The sequence below is a fragment of the Cynoglossus semilaevis genome, chromosome 17 (assembly GCF_000523025.1).
Source record: "Cynoglossus semilaevis isolate Cse_v1.0 chromosome 17, Cse_v1.0, whole genome shotgun sequence".
In the NCBI taxonomy this organism is placed as follows: domain Eukaryota; kingdom Metazoa; phylum Chordata; class Actinopteri; order Pleuronectiformes; family Cynoglossidae; genus Cynoglossus; species Cynoglossus semilaevis.
In genome coordinates this window covers 5,548,122-5,567,560 of record NC_024323.1, presented here as the reverse complement: position 1 = coordinate 5,567,560, position 19,439 = coordinate 5,548,122, and the positions used below count along the sequence as shown (strand labels likewise).

Below are 19,439 nucleotides of genomic sequence, written 5' to 3'. Positions count from 1 at the left end.
ATGTGCTGACACAGCTAATCCTAATCTAATCCCTTTCATCGTAGGAATCACGCCAGTGGTTAAAGCTGGGCTTTGAGGATCTTCACATAAAATTTGGAGGAAAAGTTTTATGTAAAGATCAAGCTAACATTTTAGACAAGCAAACCATTAACGCACTCACACACACACAGACACACACACACACAATATTGATACCAAAGCAGTACTACTGTACGGAGTACAGAGTCATCTACACCAACTGATTTCAAAAATATTCTTCTGCTGTAGAGACACCTTTGCCAAAAAACACTAAAATTTAAATTGTCATAAGTTCTGCAGTATTCTCCAGTACTCCACAGTATTTATTGTCATCAGTCAGAAAACAGACGTGTGATGTTAATAATCCTCAGACTTTTCTTTAATCACAAGTCTGATTTACTAATTGCTCCGACTGTAATTAGCCTGCAGGCGTTAGCGTAGCTTTTCTGTTCCCTTCTTCAGTGCTGCTAATGAAAATGTTGACATCTCACACCCGGGGACCGGTTGTTTCATTTGGGTTCTCCTGTTCCCACCGTTTTACTTTGCACATGATGACACTGCTCGTTCACTGTTGTCAAACTACGGCTCTCAGTCCTGTGTTCTCCCACAGGACTGGAGCTTACTTCACTGTACTCTGCTATGGGAAAGTATTATAGCTGGGAAAATATTTTCTATTTTATAATCTGTAATCTGTCTTTGAACAGCGTATGGGTCTAAACACACACACACACACAGACAGTGTGTGTGTGATGTCGTGATGGCTGAATGTTGCATCACCACCACCAGCAGAGAAATACATGTTGTAACCAGAGCTTCCCAGGAGGAAGTGCCTGCTAACCAACACATGCAGTGGTGTTGTTAATGTTGATGCTGCGGTCTCCCAGCACTATTTGTTGCAGTCGCCCGCCTGCCTGGTACCACTTTGAACTCTCCATTATAGGGCATTTCAGTCCTCTTTAAATCCCAATGGCATGCCACTGTAATGAATCACTGTGCCACTTACTGGGTCACTGATTGCAAAAGCCTTTTTGAAGTGATGGCAAATTACAAAACACATTATCTGTAGAGCCGCAGCATATATACATATATATATACAAATAAAACAAAGACATGAGGCCTTTTTTATTTCACTTTTCTGATCAGAAACACGGTTAATTAATCAATAGCTGTCAGTATATTAGCTGGTGTATATTTTATTTCCATAAAACATTGTTCGCACAAATAGAAACATATGGTCAGTGGCCCTGTCTTGAGACGTCCAAAGCTTCCAGGGCTTTTAACCCAACTCTCTACAAATTGTCACCTTAATCCAACATTTGTGGAGGCAGGGATCGTACTCTGGGTTCCTCTGTGGGATTTAATCCTGGACTCTGTGTTTCATGCTCTGTCCTTAGCCTCCACATTGCCTTGGTGTAGAAGGATCTGCACAGCTACTGCTAATCTGGAGTTGAGGTCAGAGTGCTGTCTGAGTACTGAGGATTAGACGGTTACATTTATCTGCTCGTGTCCTCATGATAAGGATATTTTTAAAACTGCGCTTTTGAACTCAACACAGCTGCTTGTGGCCACAGACGTGCCGACGTGACGTTATATTTAATTGAGTTATGTTGAGGAACACATTATGACTTTGGACACAGATTAGAAAAAAAAATCATATTGGAAGACAGAAGGGAATGAAGACAGGCCAATAATACGAGTGCCTCCAGCAAGAGGCCAACGCTTCATGCAGAGATAATTTCAAGGCTTTTGGGGATTTAATCTGATTTTGCAATTAATTGGTTCGTTAAACTCCTGCTCCCGGGATTAAATGGAAATTAAAGCAATGCCAAAACTGAGCTGGGGGATTTCCCATGATGATTCTTTCACAACTCTGTTTATTTTTCATCCCTGCGAAGGCATTACCTATCTCTCATGTCACATGTGTGCCGTTGCTACGACGGCTAGCGATAATTTCCAAATAACAACAATCGATTTCTAGTAATTAAAGTTGACAAAAAAGAGAATTTTGTGAAAAGAGATGTTAGCCTAGATGCTAACCCAGATTCAGCAATGATGTGGGATGGATCAGAGATAAACCACCCCAAACAATCTGATACCATCGAATCAGTGAGGTTACAGATCTGACATGACTACAGTGTGCCTGTTATCCAATCAGTGCACTGGTAATTGTTCTTAAATGATGACAAATTTTGCCTTTTTTATTTTAGTAGACTTCAAACTTGGACCCAAGTTTAAAATATGAATTTGAAGTAGTAGTAGTAGTAGTACTGATCTTACATTGACTTCCATTCTTGTGGTAAAATGTCCAAAAATAGCTCCAGACTGACTTCTGCAGGCGATGCCTATTCTAACTTCTTATCAATTTTCTCTGGGTTTTCTGCATTGACGTCAGCTACAAATTCATGGTGATTGTGCGCTCCAGTAATGACTCTGACAAAGAACAATTCCACTCCTCCTATAAGATTACATTTCTCATGGAAAGCTTTCAAAACTGTCCAGAAATAGTTCCGACTTTAACGTTCCTTCCGCTGCTGCCCTGAGTTGGAGAGCCTTGAACATCAAGGCCTTGATTGGTCATGGACTCTATTCAAGACAGATTCCTCGTGTTGCCATGGTTTCATGAGCTCTGTCACACATTGTCAGTGAAATGATAAGCTCTCTTCTCATCGCCCGCTACTATATTTGCTCCTTCAAGACAAGTTGCTGCGGCAAATGGGAGGAAACGGCAGAACGTAAATAACAACAAACAAACACAGTTGCTGCTGATTTATCTGCACGCTAGCAAACAAACTCTAATCATTAATTTACCCAAACAGAGGAGCAGCCAAAGACTGTATTGCAAGTCAAGCTTCCCCCACACGAGGATCCGCCAAAGTGCAAGGAATCTGCAACTCTTCCTCCTCTCCTGCCTCGGTGTCCAGCCCTGCTCTTCATCAGACCACATCTAAAAGCCTCAGAAATCATCCTTTAATTGATTCAAAACCTTACTCTCCACTGCTGTTCCCTTTGAAGGCTTTTATTAAGCGACATGGTGAGACAACGGCCCGAAACCCCGGAGCCCAGAATTTCCATTCTGCGGGTGCTCACCAGCTGGTGGAAGTTATGTCGAACAACCATCACACAGCATCCTCTGATCTTCTCTTCCCCGGCCTGGGGCTCGGTGAAGCCACTCTGTCACTGCTTCACAATACAGCCACTGGCACATGGCATACAGGAATTCTGGGTAATGTCAAACACTGCCGCACCGTATCGCTTACATCTCCAGCTTCTGCACAGGGCCGTGCAGATTCCCCGTCAACCCTGATGACGACAACAAAGTCCTTGGAATAACGGTTGACTGAGATGCTTCCATTCTCTCTGCCTCTGGGACAGTCAGGACAGGAATTACTTTTCAGCTTTCACCGCAAGAGACAGCCAGCTTTATTCAGGTCATGTGGTGGGAACTGTTTATTCTTCACTTATGACCTTCTATTGATTGTTCAACCAAAAATGTTTAACGTGCAGTGACCTAAAACATGGGTTTAGCTCCAACACATCACTGTCGCAGCACCAATAAAAATTCAGATACAGTTTAAATTTTATATATACACATACATATATATGCAATGAAAAATATGCAATATAAATACTGCATACTTTTCATTTATTTATTTGAACTTTTACCTTCTAAAACACTGACCATACATAAACAACAGCGTCTCTGGACTTCAGCTGCCCAAGCAAATGGACAGGTGGACAACAATGGTAAAACGAGAACTCCATCACTTTACAACACACAGTTTAGCTTTGCAATTAGCTTTCAAGATCCCAGCAGCTCTTACCAGAAGTTGGTGAAGTTGACTTGTCAGTGTTGGTTGACTGCCTCCATGTTTGTTTCTCTGAATCACCATCCCAGGACTTCAGTGACAGGTTTCTCCACAGTCAGCACTCTCCCTTGGGAACACCTGTGTCTCAGCAATGACAGGAAGTAGGTTGGCAGTAGGCGGGGCCATCTCAAGTTGAATTCTGATTTGTTAATCTTGCTGTCACTCAGTTTCACTCTGGCTTGATCTTTATTGACGTTACACACGTGTTTAAGACATTTGACGAGGGTTTTTAGTTTAAGGAAACATACAGAAATACATTGATAAGTACTAACATGTACAGGAAGTTGCTGTTTAGGGTTAAAATTGAAACATTTAGGCAACAGTTAAAATGTAAAAAAAAAAACTGTGTCAAATGATAGCATTGAGTGACTGTAACCCATGTGTCTTAAGCTTAAAACTCACAAACCTGTTGGAATGAACAATATGTTTGTTCCTTGTTGTTATTATTGCTGGAGGCCCTCAGGACAAAGGTGTAAAAATGAATAGAGGGATGAAAACGGAAGGTTTGACCCAGGTCAGGGTCAGGGTCAGGACCAGTGGGTTACAACAGTTCATCATCTTTGTTGTCACAATGCAGATTTGGAATTCAGAAAATGATCCATATCATATCAAACACAGCGTTATTCTAATATTCCTACTCGACCTACTTTGAGCTGCTGTTTGTTATGAACGTCTCAATGAAACCACTTTGCGAATCCTTTGGTTTTCACTCCTTTATATTTTTGCCTACAGTGTGACATTCACTTCATTCCTCATTCTCCCAAACCAGTTAAACCAAAGGAAGAAGATGCAGAGTTGCACACAGCACTGGGACCCAGTCAGCACTGACTTGGCATCTTCCTGTCTTCCCATTGATCTGTGGCGTCGTGTCTGACGATCAGTGCGCCTGTGCTAACAGAAGGGCTGTATCCACATGAATGAAATTCCACATTAATCAAAAACAAATCACATAAAAACCACAAAATCAAAGAGCTGCCAAAGTTGAAGACTGCTCCATGCTCCAGGAACTATGAAAAATTGCTTTTAACTCATCAAGATCACAACTTCCAGCCAGGATGATTGTAGCTCTGAGGTTTTGCAGACACTTAAAAAAACCCTTTTTCTTATTTTCTCATTCCTCCTGAAATTATAACATATCAAAATGTGTTACTTTAAAAGTAGTATAACAGGTTTGAAGCAATTCATCTTCAAAAAAGTAAAAGTAAAACCTCTTAAGACAGAAACAAGTGCACACTGAGTGAAGACGATGACACGGCTGCACCGACGTCCTCTTCATCTTCATCTTCACCGTCTGCTCCAGAGGCAAACACCGATCCCGAAGTCAGAGTTCAGCAGCAGCCTGAGGTTCACATAGTACATCATGTCGAAAATGTTATGAAGTGTGAAAATGTCTGTGTGAGCGTGTGGAGGCGATATATTACAGAGGGGAATGTTTTTACATAATGTTCTCTGAGAAGATCGGTCTCTTTCAAACACTTGGAGTGGATGTGTTACACACATTTTTTGTCAAACTTTTTTGGTGAATTTCTGAAGAACATAAATATATAATACTAATAACGGGGTTATATTTTAAGACAGGCTTCAGTTTGATTCTGTTCACCAGGCATGTCCAACACCAGCTCCTAACATCTGTGGATGTGGTTGAACGGCTTTCTGGGTCATATTTATGGTAAATCTATCAAATATTGTACCTATTCGGGGGCTTTTGTCAGTCCTTACCCTACTCTCTGGCTAACTTTTATCTATTTTGATCATTTTCTGCCTTGCTGTGGCTAATTTTACCTTATACCTCCTTATCATCTCTAGGCTATTGTTAAACCGTTTTCTACATTCAAAAGTAACATATGTCAACTGTCAGGTTTGCCTGTTGATAATAATCATTATACATTTTTTTTGGTTGATATTTCTAAGACACGTCTGCTATGTGTCAGTTAGTAGGACATTTTAGGAGCATTTCTCACCAAATGTCACATTTGTCACTACATTCACAACATGCTATTGCGCCAAACCTAAGAACATCAAACAGACCCTGGTGAGCCTCACACACCACTTCAACCATGCGAGTGAGAGACCTGAGTGAGTGAGACCTGCGTGAACCCTGACAGTGCAGCTGAGTGAGACCTGCGTGAACCCTGACAGGCCTCAGATGAGGCTGCTGTGGTGCAACATCTGGCTGTGGACTGACAGCAGACACAGCTAAATGAATGGACGCCTGCATTTACATTCCAATGTGTATAAAGGACTTAGTCGTGGATAAAATCATACTGGATAAACTGTATATATCGGTTCCATAGTGTAGTGGTTAGCATGCCTGCCTTGGAAGTAGAGCGCTCTGGGTTCGATTCCCGGAGGAAGCACATGCTTGATAACAACAGCCTGTTAACAACATATCTGCTGCTACGTCTGCTAGGAGCAGCCTGTTAACAACATATCTGCTGCTAACACAAGAATTCCACAAATATGGGATCAATATAGTACAAATGTATCTCTATTGGACAGTTTTAGTTTCTAAAGTGACAATTTAAAGGAAATGAGATGATGAAATGCAGCCAAATAGGAAAGAAGAAACTAACTGTTATAGTAAAATAAAAAGGACAACAAAGATACTACGACTACTGTAACGAAGACCCACACAAAATATTACAAAAATAGTAAAATAGTAACTCCAAGTTAAATTTAAAAGAGAATGATGAAATATAACCAGTGTAATGCTTTGAAAGTAAATAATGTCACTCCGTTCGTCATCTCTGCCTGTCAGTTTCTTGTGTTGACAAAAAAAGCAGCCTTTGAAGGAGTGGTGATGAATGATGAACTACTCACAACAGGAGGAAGAACAATTTTGTGGCCGGGTCAAGTCAGTGCTGGACTGTCACACAATCATCATCATGGCCTTGGATAACCCACAGCTTCAGCACTGGTCACATGTCACCAACCTGACAAAAAGAAGGAGCTGTGAACTGGAGCGCTCCAAAGGCTCCTTGACACCTTGACAGCTACAGATGGAACAGAATGGTAACAACAGACGAGCACGCTGCAGGTCGAGCTGAGACGTGAAGACTTTTCACTGTGACTGTAAACTGTTACATCTGTCTACATTGAACTGTTCTCATATTCACTCCATCGTCAGCATTAATGGTTTGAATGGCTGCAGTTAATCACAGTTATTACAAATATTACTACTGGCAGCAGTCAGCCCCTGACTTGTTCTGCACAGTGAACACTGAGGCACAAGGCTGGTTTAATTATTTAGTGGTCGGAGCAGGAGGAAGACAGGTCGTACTTCCTAAAAAGTACTGAGAAAAATGGGCGAATCTCAGTCTGTCCATCTATCCATCCATCCATCCATCCATCCATCCATCCATCCATCCATCCATCCATCCATCCATCCATCATAATAATGTATACACATTTTCAGGTATGTAAAAACAAAAGTATAACTGTAAAAACAACTTGTAGCTAGGCCATGTTGTTGAATAAAATGAATGTGATTTGAACTTACTAGCCTGCACAAAAGCTAGACCTAAATTTTAAAATAAAATTAAAAAAACTAAAAATGTCATCAAATGCCTCTGAAACCTATTTTACTAAAGCCATATATATATTTCATGATAAGATAGACATATATGGAAGTATTTGACCTGTCCAAATCAATGACTGGCTGCAGAGTTGGACTTTGGACATATATATATATATATATATATATGATACGTGTCCTCAGAACCATCCAGGGTGAAGGACACATTACAGGTTACTGACGTCTATCTTTGTAGAAAAAATACATGTTCATCTGCAGTACTAGTGTGGAGTGGCTCATTACTGTGTACCACAGGTACAGATGTGTACGTCAGAGGTGTCTGCTCCCAGGAGAGACGTGTTTTGTAGAAGTGTGGAGAGTGTTCTTACTTACCTGCGATTCACTCAGCAGTTCAGACTTTTCCAAAACACATTTACAGAGTTCACAGCCCTGTGTGGGCCTGGGGCAGGTTCTCTGTCTGACACCATCAGTGAGGGATTGGGCGAGAGGCATTTGAATTAACATGTCTCGTCTCAGTTTTAGTGTTATTTTGACAGGAACTGCAAAACAGAAAATGAGTTGTTTTCTAAAGCGCGCCGAAAACATTCCTTTCTCTGGGGCGAAAAATAGTTTTCAACAAATAATTTCTTCAAAGAGCTGCGTGTGGGCGCAGACCAGGGATCTGATTAAGTTTTAATTGGCGTCAATAAACAATGTGTTATTGTTCCACGAGTTAGTGAGAGTATGTTTATATCTAAGATATCAGGAATACACTGAACACTGGCATTATCTACACAGGGATCACTCTTCTACTCTTGTCTAAACAGGGATTTGGGACTAAAAGGTATCGAACCTAGAACCTTCCAAGTCCTACCAGTGCAAAACTTCAGCCCCAAAACTTTTTAAAATAGCAGTAAGTGTGTTTATGCACTTGGATCTTAAAAGATGAATTACTGAAGACACGAGCCAACCTTGAACGCCTGTGGCAACTACTGAGGGATGTTTCAATCTATGATGCATTCAATATTTACACTCAGAAATCTGGATCTGGACCGCAGGCAGGCCAGTCAAACACACATTCATTCTATGTTTGTATGTTTTTTGTAATTTGCTCACGAGTATCAAGAGTGACTATTATTAACACATTCAAAATCTGCGTCTATGTTACAACAGCACGGCTATTGCTAATGCTAATGCTTTTAAGATGTTGGTTAATTTTTACACATTTCTCATGCCTTCTTGATTTTTTTTTTCTAAAATAATATTAACTATAGACGGTGATAATCTGGTCTAATATATTTGCTGCAACATTGTATCTCCACTTCAGAGTGTGGATGTCATTAGTGACCCGTCCTGGTTGGTCCAGACTGGTCTGGATTTGCTCAGAGCAGCTGTTTGGACTCTCCAGTCGGTTGGTAATGTGACCAGGGAAACCATCAGACACGGACCAGGTCATCAGATCAGACCATGGAGTCAATATTTGCACTATGCAGACATTGAGGGGAACCTATTAACCCTGTCTGAACCTTGGATCTTTACTCTGGGCAGAGACGTGAGGGTTTCTTTTTTTTTTCACTCTTTTGTCTAAACATTGTCACTGATAGGGTTAACTACAGGATTTGAAATGGCTGCTCACCACCGAGCACCGAGATTTTTACAGGTTTATAGAGTTGGCTCTTAAACAGGATCTCTAGTGTTGCTTACATTGTTCAGTTCCGTCGCATCAACACTCTCCAATGTCCCAACTGGGAAATCTTAGTTGTACATTCCTGGACTCTGCCGAATAAACAATATTCCTGGTGCTTTTGAGACACATTCAGTGTAAATGTCATTTGATCTACGGTGTTACAATGTAAGGTGTGATATGACATATACATGTTTATGGGCATTAATATCAAAACTGTTTTGGCTAAAAAAGTCTTAGAAACATTGAGATGTACATTTCTGAACCTGTTGTCAGTTGTTCTTCAGTTCCTCTATTATTATCCGTACATGCTGCAATCATATTATAGTCACTTTTAGCTAAATTTAAAACAAAAAACTAGTTTTGTTTACAACTTTATGAATTAAAATGGATGTTGTATCTGTATTTGTATTTTTGACAACTTTTCTCTTGATGATTTTACTTTTATTAGATTTTTAGCTACATCTTTGACTAACGTAACTTTTTATTTTTCCCAACACTGTTTTTATTTAACATTTAGGTATTTTTGTTGTTGATGACATTGAAGTATTTTTTTGTTCTTGTTTTGTCTTTTTTTTCTCCTATTTTCTTACTTTTACTTGTGCTATCTAACTTATTGTATTGATAGAAATGACTACAAATGTATTTTTCTGGAGAAGTCGGTCCAAACACTTGACAAATGAAGTGTTGCACAAACCGGCCTTGGAGCCTGATGGTGTTTGAGAACCCGTGTGAATGTAGGCCACGGTTTGTAAAGCTTTTTATCTGGTGTAAGCAAATCTCATCCACCCTTCTTTTTAAAGTTGCCTGGTGGTGAAGTGTTTGCTAAAGGTGTAATTCCATCTTTTTCTTATTCCAGACTTGAGCAGCCAACAGGTCTGTGGTCATCAGTCACTGATTGGAGGCACCCCGGCCGGGAAGACAAACAAAAGGCACCCACTCCAAACATTTCCACCTTGGCTGCTTTCAACTCCTCATCCGCACTCAAATCCACCAGGGAGACCGGGGCCGCTGACCAGGGTCAGTGGGGTTGAAATAACACAGCTACTTTAATCTGACCCCTCCATCAGGCCACAGCCTCCATCCTTCATTTGATCTGCCACTAGATATCTACCACACTGGCTTACTGAGGCCATTAAAGGATGAATGGCTGCAGAGGCGACGTGTGGATGTATATGTATGTGTGACAATAACACAGAAGTTCACAAAAACAGACATAATGTTGACATTTACAATCTGATGGAGACTTTTTGGATTCTAAGCATCAAGCTAGAATGTTTGGTTGTCTTATGATAAAAATAATAAATCTTTGATTTTTAACAGCTTTGATTTTTTCTAAGAAAGAATTACCCCATGAGATCAACAATACAGACATGTTTAAACTTAATTAGATGATATTAAGAGAAATAACTTTAGTTTTTTTATATCAACAAAGAACTTTTTTTTATTTGATTTGGATTTAACTGCCTGTGTGTGTTTTTATAATCCTCTATCACGGTGAGATCATCCTCTGTTTAGAGGTGAAGAGAATTAATCCACTTCTCAATGTTTTCAAATCATTTTTCACTCTCTGCCTGTGTAATTATCCAAATGTGCCAGTTTGCGCAAGTTCTCACAAGCTCCCTCTCAAATTATCTGCATATTTTCATCGCAATCTCAAATGTGGGAAGCTTATTTGAAGGAGTCGTAAATGGATCGGCAGCCGTGTAACCGCTGTTTCATGTGTTGCCACATGGACACATCTCAGCACTGTCTCCGCGCTCTCTAATTTGGACGAGCCCTGCTCAGGCCTGACACACCAGAGAGTGGCATGATGTTGACTCTGACTTACTGTTGTATAATTAAGGGAAAAAAATGTTTGCTTCAGTAGCCCCGTCACACCAGCACAGAAACCTCTACTACACACACAGGTGTTTAGAGGGAGTGTGTGTTATTGTGTATATGGTGCTACATGAAGCTTTAGTTTAGGTTTAGTTTAGAGTAGGGATTAGAATTAAGACCAAATTAAGGTAATGGTAAAGGTAAGTGGTTAGGTCGACCGCTTACCTTTACAATTACAAATGTATGCCTTGTTCATGTCTGTACAAAAACTTCACTACTCATGAAAGTTCTCACAACACATTAAAACCAGGCTGTGTGTTTGTGTGTGAGGAAACGCCATATTGAGGCCAAATGTTGGCCATGTTTCTCACATCTCTACTGGTATTTATGGCAGCTGTGCATAAAATTAGCAATGAACAAGTCATAATTTTTTTTTGTTTACCAAAGTTGTATTTCACTTGTTCAACATCAGACCTGATTGATTTGTTCTTTTATGAACTGAGGAAGCTGCCATATGGCGCTGCCATATTATTGCCATTCTTTTATCTCCCCTCTGTCTCCTGGCAGTGGTGTGGAGGAACTTGGTCTGGAAGATTCCTAAGCATAGCAGGGGTCTGAAGAGGATGCGAGCGGCAGGATTTAACCACAGGAGTCACGGGTCAAAGGTGCCTTTAAGTTCCACATCTGCAACTTTGCCAGATCCTGTCCGGGCTTCCGTCAAAGTGGGCAGCCAGCCACACTCTAATGTGTATTAGCAAGACAAAGGCAGGGGATAGGGGTGGGCACAAGATGGTCTTTGATTTCTCTGAGATTTATGGGCGTGATGAAATCAGCCCTGAATAAACTGGGCTTTCCCGTTTTCTCTGTCATTTAGCCACATCTGAGGGCTCCGGGGTTTGTTCCTGGAGACAGACACCCTGTATAAAAAGGCAACAAATCTAAAGAGAAAAAAAAGAGAGAGGAGGGTTGCAGTTCCTCTGAAGTCCTCACATGCTCCATTCAGGCACTCTTCAGCTGGCCACAGCCCATTGTATGTGCTGCTTCACGACCATTACTGGCGCTGCAGAAAAATTCCTTCAAGTCGACTAATGGAAATGATCCTGAATGTGTTCATGGAATTCCAAAGAGGCAATTAACTGTTCGCAAATGTAATGTCACTGGCTGTTCTGCTGTAAAACTTTTGACCAGAGTGAACCAAACATACCTTCATGTCCATTGTATTTTTAACTTTTGTCTAGACAGTGTTGAGGTACGAAACCAGCCACCACAGTAAGTAGCCAGTAGATGGTGACGAGTGAGGCCTCTTCCTAGTCCCCTCTCCCCCCATCCTGCATGTGCTGCAGTAAATACTGAAGGCCCCCCCTGTGACCCGCCCAGTGATAAATAACCCTTAAGGTTAACTACGTTTGAAATGGAGCTGTGAGGCCATTATAGGCCTCCAGAGTTTTCTTGACATCCCCAATATGTTATCTGTAAGCCCAGGGACTTTTACCGCTGCAACATTAACTGCTCTCTGCTTTACAGCAGCACTGTCAAAGGTAAAAACTGCCTTCACTGACAAACATGAGAAGGACATTTTAAATCTCTCTTTGTATGTTTAGGGTTGAAAGGGAAGTCGGTATGAAAGGGAATTCAGACAAATTGCACAAAAACCAGAGCTTTCCTGTTCTTTAAACGTCAGACAGTCACCAAAATTCTGCAGCCTCATCTTACACACTTTACATTTTACATCCTGGACCTTTACAGTTCCTCGCTGACCTGTTGCTCTCTGCGTGACATTGTAAAAACATTAACTGTGTACGTGTTATTAACATCTAGTGATGATGTAAAATATGGTTATCATTAAAGAGAAAATATGGCGGCCTACAGGTGTCACTAAAACACCTTTAGATTGTTTAACATTGGGCATGGATTACCTAAAAGTACCAAATATTGTTCATAAAAGAAAGTCATAACATACCAGTTAATGAAAAATATACTCCCAAAAAGCTTGAGGTGTTACAATAAAACAAAAACAGTAGCCATAAGACATAATTAGCAAAGAGGTAGCTAAAATAATAAAAGACTTAGCAACATCAATGGTGAAGTAGGATTATCTAATAAAACATCACTGAGAACATATCAAGTTTTGGAAGTCTACTGTGGGCTATTAAGTCCAATGCTAATGCTAGTTTCAGTGCATATATAATAAGAACGTTTTTCTCCAGAGTAATGAAAACAACAGTTCATACTTTGGCCTGACTGCAAACTAAAAGCCCTTTTAACATCCCTACTCTCCCATTACGAAGAAAAAGGAAATTAATTGCTGTATATAAATGATAAGAAAACATAGTGGTAGCCAAAACCTGCTAATTAAAGTTAGCCAAGAAATGGCTGGATGTTTGCCACAACATTTAAAAACATGGTCAAAGGTTTAACAGAGGTAGTAATAAATCAGCCAGGGAGGGAAACAAATAATAAAAAGGCAGCCAAGTAATACTTGAAGTACTCAGCATGTCATCCACAGCAAAAATCAAAAAGATAAAAATAGCTGAATAATCCATTACATTGTGGCATGTTAACCAGAGATGGGGATGGGATGGGATTTAAATTGGTCATCTTCTATCTTGATGTAAAAGTAATTTATAGCATGGAATAAAAGTAACATTCAGAATATATACGAAAAAAAAAAGTCATTGTAGAAGCCATGTGGTATAATCTACATCTACAAACGTCTTCAGATCAGAGACAGAATCCCATCTCAATAATCCACCGTGGTGTCGACTTCAGAGTGGGGAGCACGAGGAAGATTAGTGTCGCCTTACCGCAGCTTTGTTTATACTTTAAACAGAAACACGAGTTGTGTGCTTGACGTGGGAATGAAATTTTCTATTCCAAAAATCTTAAATAACAACTTAGGTCATTTTGGAGACCCTTTAAAAAAGGAACGTTGATTCTGTTATGGTGGGTCATCTTAAACATGTTTTTGCCGCCACCTAGTGGATTAGTATGTGATGTGATCCTAAAAAGAGAGAAAATCATTTAGCAGTGTGTTTACTTTGACTGGCTGCTCGGAATAAGCAGTAATAATATAATATAATATAATATAATATAATATAATATAATATAATATAATATAATATAATATAATATATTTTTCATGCAATTTCTTATACGTCATTAAAATATATAAACAGACATATAAAACATAGAATCAGGACAAATATAATCTAGTTTCTTTAAGGCTACTGCACTAATTGTACTAAATATTTCTGCGGGGGGCAAAGGGAGGTTCACAACGATATTAGATACATATGTATGTAGTTATGAAGTCAAAACATAATAATAATTTTAGTAATTATATGCGTACTGTAGTAAAAGAAAATCATAATTTTAATTTTGTTCTATGTTCCTGTTCTCGGCATGTTAGTTGATTGAATCAACTCTGCCACCTGTAGGTCAGTTTCTACTTTAACTTTGTCACTGTCTCAAAAACATGCATCATAGCAGGCCTCACTAATGTTCTTCGAACTGTCTGATTCCATTAAGAAAGCTTTATTTAAGTAATAATTTAGTAAATTATAAAATACCGAATATCAAACAAAGTTGTTTTGCAAGGGGGATAATCGCATCACAAATAAACCCGAGGGTATTTTTTTAACCCTTTCAGCGCCTCTGTGTGGTAATATTTAGACACTACAAGCCACTGCATAAAGACAAACGAAGCAACTAAAAGGTTAATTTAACATCGTAAAGAAAAAAAACAAACAAACAATATAAGGAAGCTTCTCTCAGGCAAACTTATTCCAAAAGGTTTATTTCGAAGAATACTGACATATAAAATGAGGACAAAACAGGTTTATACAAAGCAAATTAATCACAGGACAACACAGTACGACTTGCAACACAAAGAAGGCTATACAGTTCAAGGATAGCAAGTAAAAAGCACCATTTAAAAAAACTAGATTACAAAATGCAAATGCAATATTTGCACATCAAGTACAATGATAATTCAAACAACATAAAAACTTTATTGATAATTTTGACACAAAAAGGACTTTGTGAGTTTATCGAAACTTGATTTCTTTTTTTTCTTAATTTCTCAGGGTTTCCTTCAAGAGCACAGATATTCTAAAGGAAGGCACACGGTTCAAAGTAAACAGAAGAAGAAGAAGTAGAAGGAGAGAGTCTCGGCACTCTGGCAGTTGAAGCGGCATCTCTTTGGCACAGCTGCATGACTTGTGAGAGACACAAACTCTATCACAAAAAAGGATGACAATGTTAATTTGACAACAATATGTACAAAATGTATGTAAAAATGTTATAAATATGTCTAAAAACCACAGACACTATGTACAACGTTGTACTGATAACAGGCGGGAGTGATTGTCACTGTAATCCCAGGCAGCAGGTCCATGTGGATCCCACCAGGGTTTAACTGGACTGCAACATGGGCGGCACTTTGGACCAGGCATGTTGTATGGACCGCATAGGGTTAGTAGATGACCTGTCTCCCATATGCGCCCCACTTTCTCAGTCACCCAAATGGGGTCCACATTTAACTGCTGTCTGGAATCACGGTAGAGGAATTTGTGGAAAATGTGGCCGTCGGCATACAACAAATTGCTAAAACGACTAAAGTGATACAGTCGCCACAAGTGTGTCATGTTGTTCAGCATACGATGAGAATGTAACAGATGCTGAGATACAGCAAAGAAATAAAAAGAATTCCCCCGCAGTGAGAAGTATCTCCTGTCTGTTTTGGCAATTGTTAGTGACGCGGGCACTTGTGCTGTAGTGTTGTGATGTCAGTCTCTGGTCTGTGGGCAGTAGGCACAGTGCGATGTTGTGGTAAGGGGCAACTACCCCTCCCTCTTTCCTCCCTCGCCTTCTCCTCTCAATCCTTCTTCCTCAGGATGATGTAAATGAGGCCACTGATGAGGGTGAGAGGGAAAGCCACCCAGGCCAGGACGTAGGCGTAGCCGAACTGTGTATGAGCGCTGTCATCGGGACTCATCACGGTGTAGATGATGGCCGCGCACATCACGAACACACCTAGAGGGGACAAGGAGAAGGAGCAGGAGCAGGAGGAGGAGGAGGAGAAGGAGAAGGTCACCAGTTGACTTGGAGGGAATGCAGATGATGTCACCACTGCTCCACCCGCTTCAGTTCTGGGTGTGACCATGTGATCATGTGATGAAGTCATACTTACTGGCGAAGACCTGGAAGATGGCCGTGAAGAAGAAACGTCCACCCTTGACCAGTTTGAAGAGCTGGAACAAAAACGCAATGAGGGAGAAGAAGCAGAAGAGGACGGAGAGAATCATGAGGGCTTGGACGGCCTGGATCCAGTCTACAAGACGGACAGAAAAACAAAAAAAAACATCACATTTTCCATAAAAACAACTGCTCAGTTCATTACTTCTGTCTGTTTGTACTGACTGACCTTCATCGATGGCTGGTTTGCAGTGGTAACCATCTTTACTTGTCAGGCAACTGTACCACAGATCTGTGTTCCTGCCTTCACCTACAGACCAGGCCTGGTAATTACAACAACATGGGGTCATTTAAATACATCACATCTTTCAAACAAACAGGTAAGGGCTGCAAGAAACAAACAAACAAACAAAAAAAAAAACCCCACAGTAATAACTGGAAGGCTATCAACAGTTATGCATCTCAATCTTCATAACCCAGCTGCAGTTTGAAATAATAATAATGAAAAAAAACACACTTACACTGGCCGCTGTGGAGACGATGAGGAGGATGAGGATGATTAAGTGCAGCAGAAGCACTCCGAGCAGAATGAGCAGCATTTTTCAAGTAGATCTGAAGGAAAAAAAAAAGGAAAAACCAAAAAAAAACACACAAGACAGACTTAGTTAAGTCACATGAAATCACCGCCCCTTTAAAAAAATCTCCAGTCAATAAGTAATGTTCCCACCAGAGGGCGCTACGCCCTCACTTTTGCTGCCAACCGCAATGTTTACCTCAGTGTAAAAGTATCCGCTTACATTCAAACGTGAAAGAGAAGCAAACTCGTAATTTCTTCCTGATGGTTCTCAAATGACAAGAGTTTCATTTTGCACCAAAACCCAAAGGTAACGCTAAAAAACGGCAGTTTATTCTAATTCACCACGAGTAGGGTTTCATTAAAACGTAGTAAATAAACATGCCCTGAATGTTTGGATAGGGAGTAGTAAACAACTTTTCATTACTCATCCTCGGCTAATCGACGCGTGCTGCTGCAAACAAACACCGCTTAAAGAGGTGTAGACGAGAAAAAAATATTAAAAAAAAAAAACAAACAAAGTTTTGTGCCACATGTGTCAGCCTCAGCCGTGACCGTGGAACAGGACGTTCATCTGGACTACGTTTCTAAACGTCAGTAGAAAATGCGTGCGTCAGCAAAACAAAGACAGAACAATCGGGATCTGTGTCGGCTTTTGACATCACTAAGTTAAATCCAAAATCGAATTAAAGTCCCCGGGGCGAGGTCCTGCAAGAGACAAGAAAGCCAAAACGAAAGTGAAAAAAGGAGGAGAAAAAACCTAAAGCACATCAAGTCCAACTTACAAAAAGTCAAAGCAGGATGAACTCTGAAGTGAGGAGTTGGGAAAGTTATCACCAGGCTGCTTCTGCTTCCACTCCTTTTCTGCGGCTACTATTCCAGATGTTGTTCTCTCTTTGCGTCTCTCACACACACAGACTCGCACGGACTCACACACACACCCCAGTTGTGTCTGTCTCCGCCTGAGAACACCGCCCTGCAGGCCGTGCACGTCACCAGAGGCCCGCTCCAAACTGTTGCCTTGATTTTTCTCCTCCCACTTTTCCTCCTCCTCCTCCTCCTCCTCCTCTTCTTGGTTGTAGCCCATCATCTGGATCGTAGTAAAGTCTGCAGGACTGCGTGGTGTTTTTTGAGCAAAACAAAAATGATTTCAATAAATGTTTTTAACAAACAGAAATCCCTCATGCCTATAACTGCAGCCGACACAGTCCTCTGGACTAGTTCATGTTTTTCTTTTTTACATTTTATTTATCCGTTCTATTTTCCTGACCTTGAATCCTGACCCTGACAGGTTTTGAAAACAGTTTTTATGTCACCCACATTTTTACCGCAGTACAGTTGAGACACATTGAGACAAACATTCAGATATAAAGTGTCCATTTAACCTATACATAGAAAAAAACGGTGAACCAATGACCTTTTTGTTGTAAGGCAACAACACTGTCCGCCCTGTCACTGTGTGCCCCGGGGCGATCATTTTGACAAACTTTGGACACTCTGAAAGAAACATTGTTATTCAACTTCTTACTAATGATACTATTTAAATAAAATCACATAACATCATTGTTTTTGTTTTTTGTTTGTTTCTTTGCTCCTTCATTCCACACCCAGGTCCAGACGTTCCCAGCAGTTGTTGTCAGGACAACTCTACCTTGTTCCAGATGGTTGATGTTGGCTGGACAGCTTTGTGCACATTGAGCTTCACAAAACACACATGGCTCACAGTACTCTTTCCAGATACCGTGTGTGTGTGTGTGTGTGTGTTTGGATGTGAATATACCAGCCCTACGGGGGCCCCGTGGTATGCCCAAAATGCCTGTGTATGTGTGTGTGATGCAGGCCTCCTGTTTACTCCTCGGCCTGTGGAGAGAGAGAGAGAGAGAGAAGGGAGGGTTTGTCCAGCGCCAAAGGGAGTTACCACGGTGCAATGTTTCGGTCATGCTAAATTGATGGAACATCTTGCATCTCCTCACACGTGAGATCCATGGATGAGTGACAGGAGATATGCCCACCACGGCCCACCGGGCTCAGGCATCCCTCATTACACCGTGGTCTCAGGCCGTTTCCTCACAGTGACAAATCTGTAAACAATGCCTGAGGGCAGATGACAACATCAGCAGCAACAAAAAAAGGGAAGAAATGCACGCCGGTTGTTTTGAAACCAGACCAAACTTCGCTGTGATCTCGTGCTGTCGGCGAACGTCGTTCGTGAACTTCCCTGCGAGTCTCCCAAACTGTTTTTGGCTCGTCAGGTGGATTCCTGTGGTCTGTGTTTGTAAACACGTGAGGGGAGGATGTGTGAGCTGCTGCCCAGGCCGTCTGTGGAAGGCTGTGCCGTGAGCTCTGGCAGAGATGAAAAAAAGGGCAGAGAAAGAGGGGGAGAGGGGAGGCAAGAGAGAGGGAGAAAAAAAATCAGAGAGAGAGTTTTGACAACCAGCTGACCACTCTGTTGGACCTGCTCCTGTTTATGGAGCTGTAATTGGTGCTGTGGTCAGGAGAGGGCAAACCTGCTGGGGCAGGTGTGAGAGACACTCTGAATGTCAACTCCATCTATTGCCTCCCTGTGGTTGGAGGAAGTTCATCTCAGACTAAAGTGCATTATCTTACACAGTTAATTACGTTATTAAAGCTTCAGAGTTTTTTATTAGTGTAGGAACCAGAAGTCATCAGAGACTCTGCAGGGAGGTGACGACGTCTTTGGTTGATTAGAACACTGTCATGTTATATATTTAATTCGACAGTTTCCTTACAAATGTGAATCAAACG

The 19,439-nt window shown here is 40.9% G+C and overlaps 1 protein-coding gene and 1 long non-coding RNA gene across 3 annotated transcripts in view; both read right to left on the bottom strand.

Moving 5' to 3' along the window:
- LOC112488421 (uncharacterized) overlaps nt 1-4,027 on the bottom strand; it is a 30,289-nt gene extending 26,262 nt beyond the window's left edge. For both annotated transcript variants that reach the window (XR_003052439.1, XR_003052438.1), the window contains exon 1: nt 3,840-4,027. This is a non-coding gene — a long non-coding RNA (uncharacterized LOC112488421). The remainder of the gene's footprint in view (nt 1-3,839) is intronic.
- A 10,654-nt stretch (nt 4,028-14,681) lies between these two features.
- On the bottom strand, nt 14,682-17,660 carry LOC103392788 (peripheral myelin protein 22-like). Its single transcript, XM_008329513.3, has 5 exons — nt 17,459-17,660; nt 16,621-16,711; nt 16,329-16,422; nt 16,095-16,235; nt 14,682-15,937 (listed from the first exon to the last, which is right to left on the bottom strand). Exons 2-5 carry the CDS (start codon nt 16,696-16,698, stop codon nt 15,780-15,782), a joined length of 471 nt encoding a protein of 156 aa, XP_008327735.1. The 5' UTR covers nt 16,699-16,711; nt 17,459-17,660; the 3' UTR covers nt 14,682-15,779.
- Between the last annotated feature and the right edge of the window lie 1,779 nt (nt 17,661-19,439).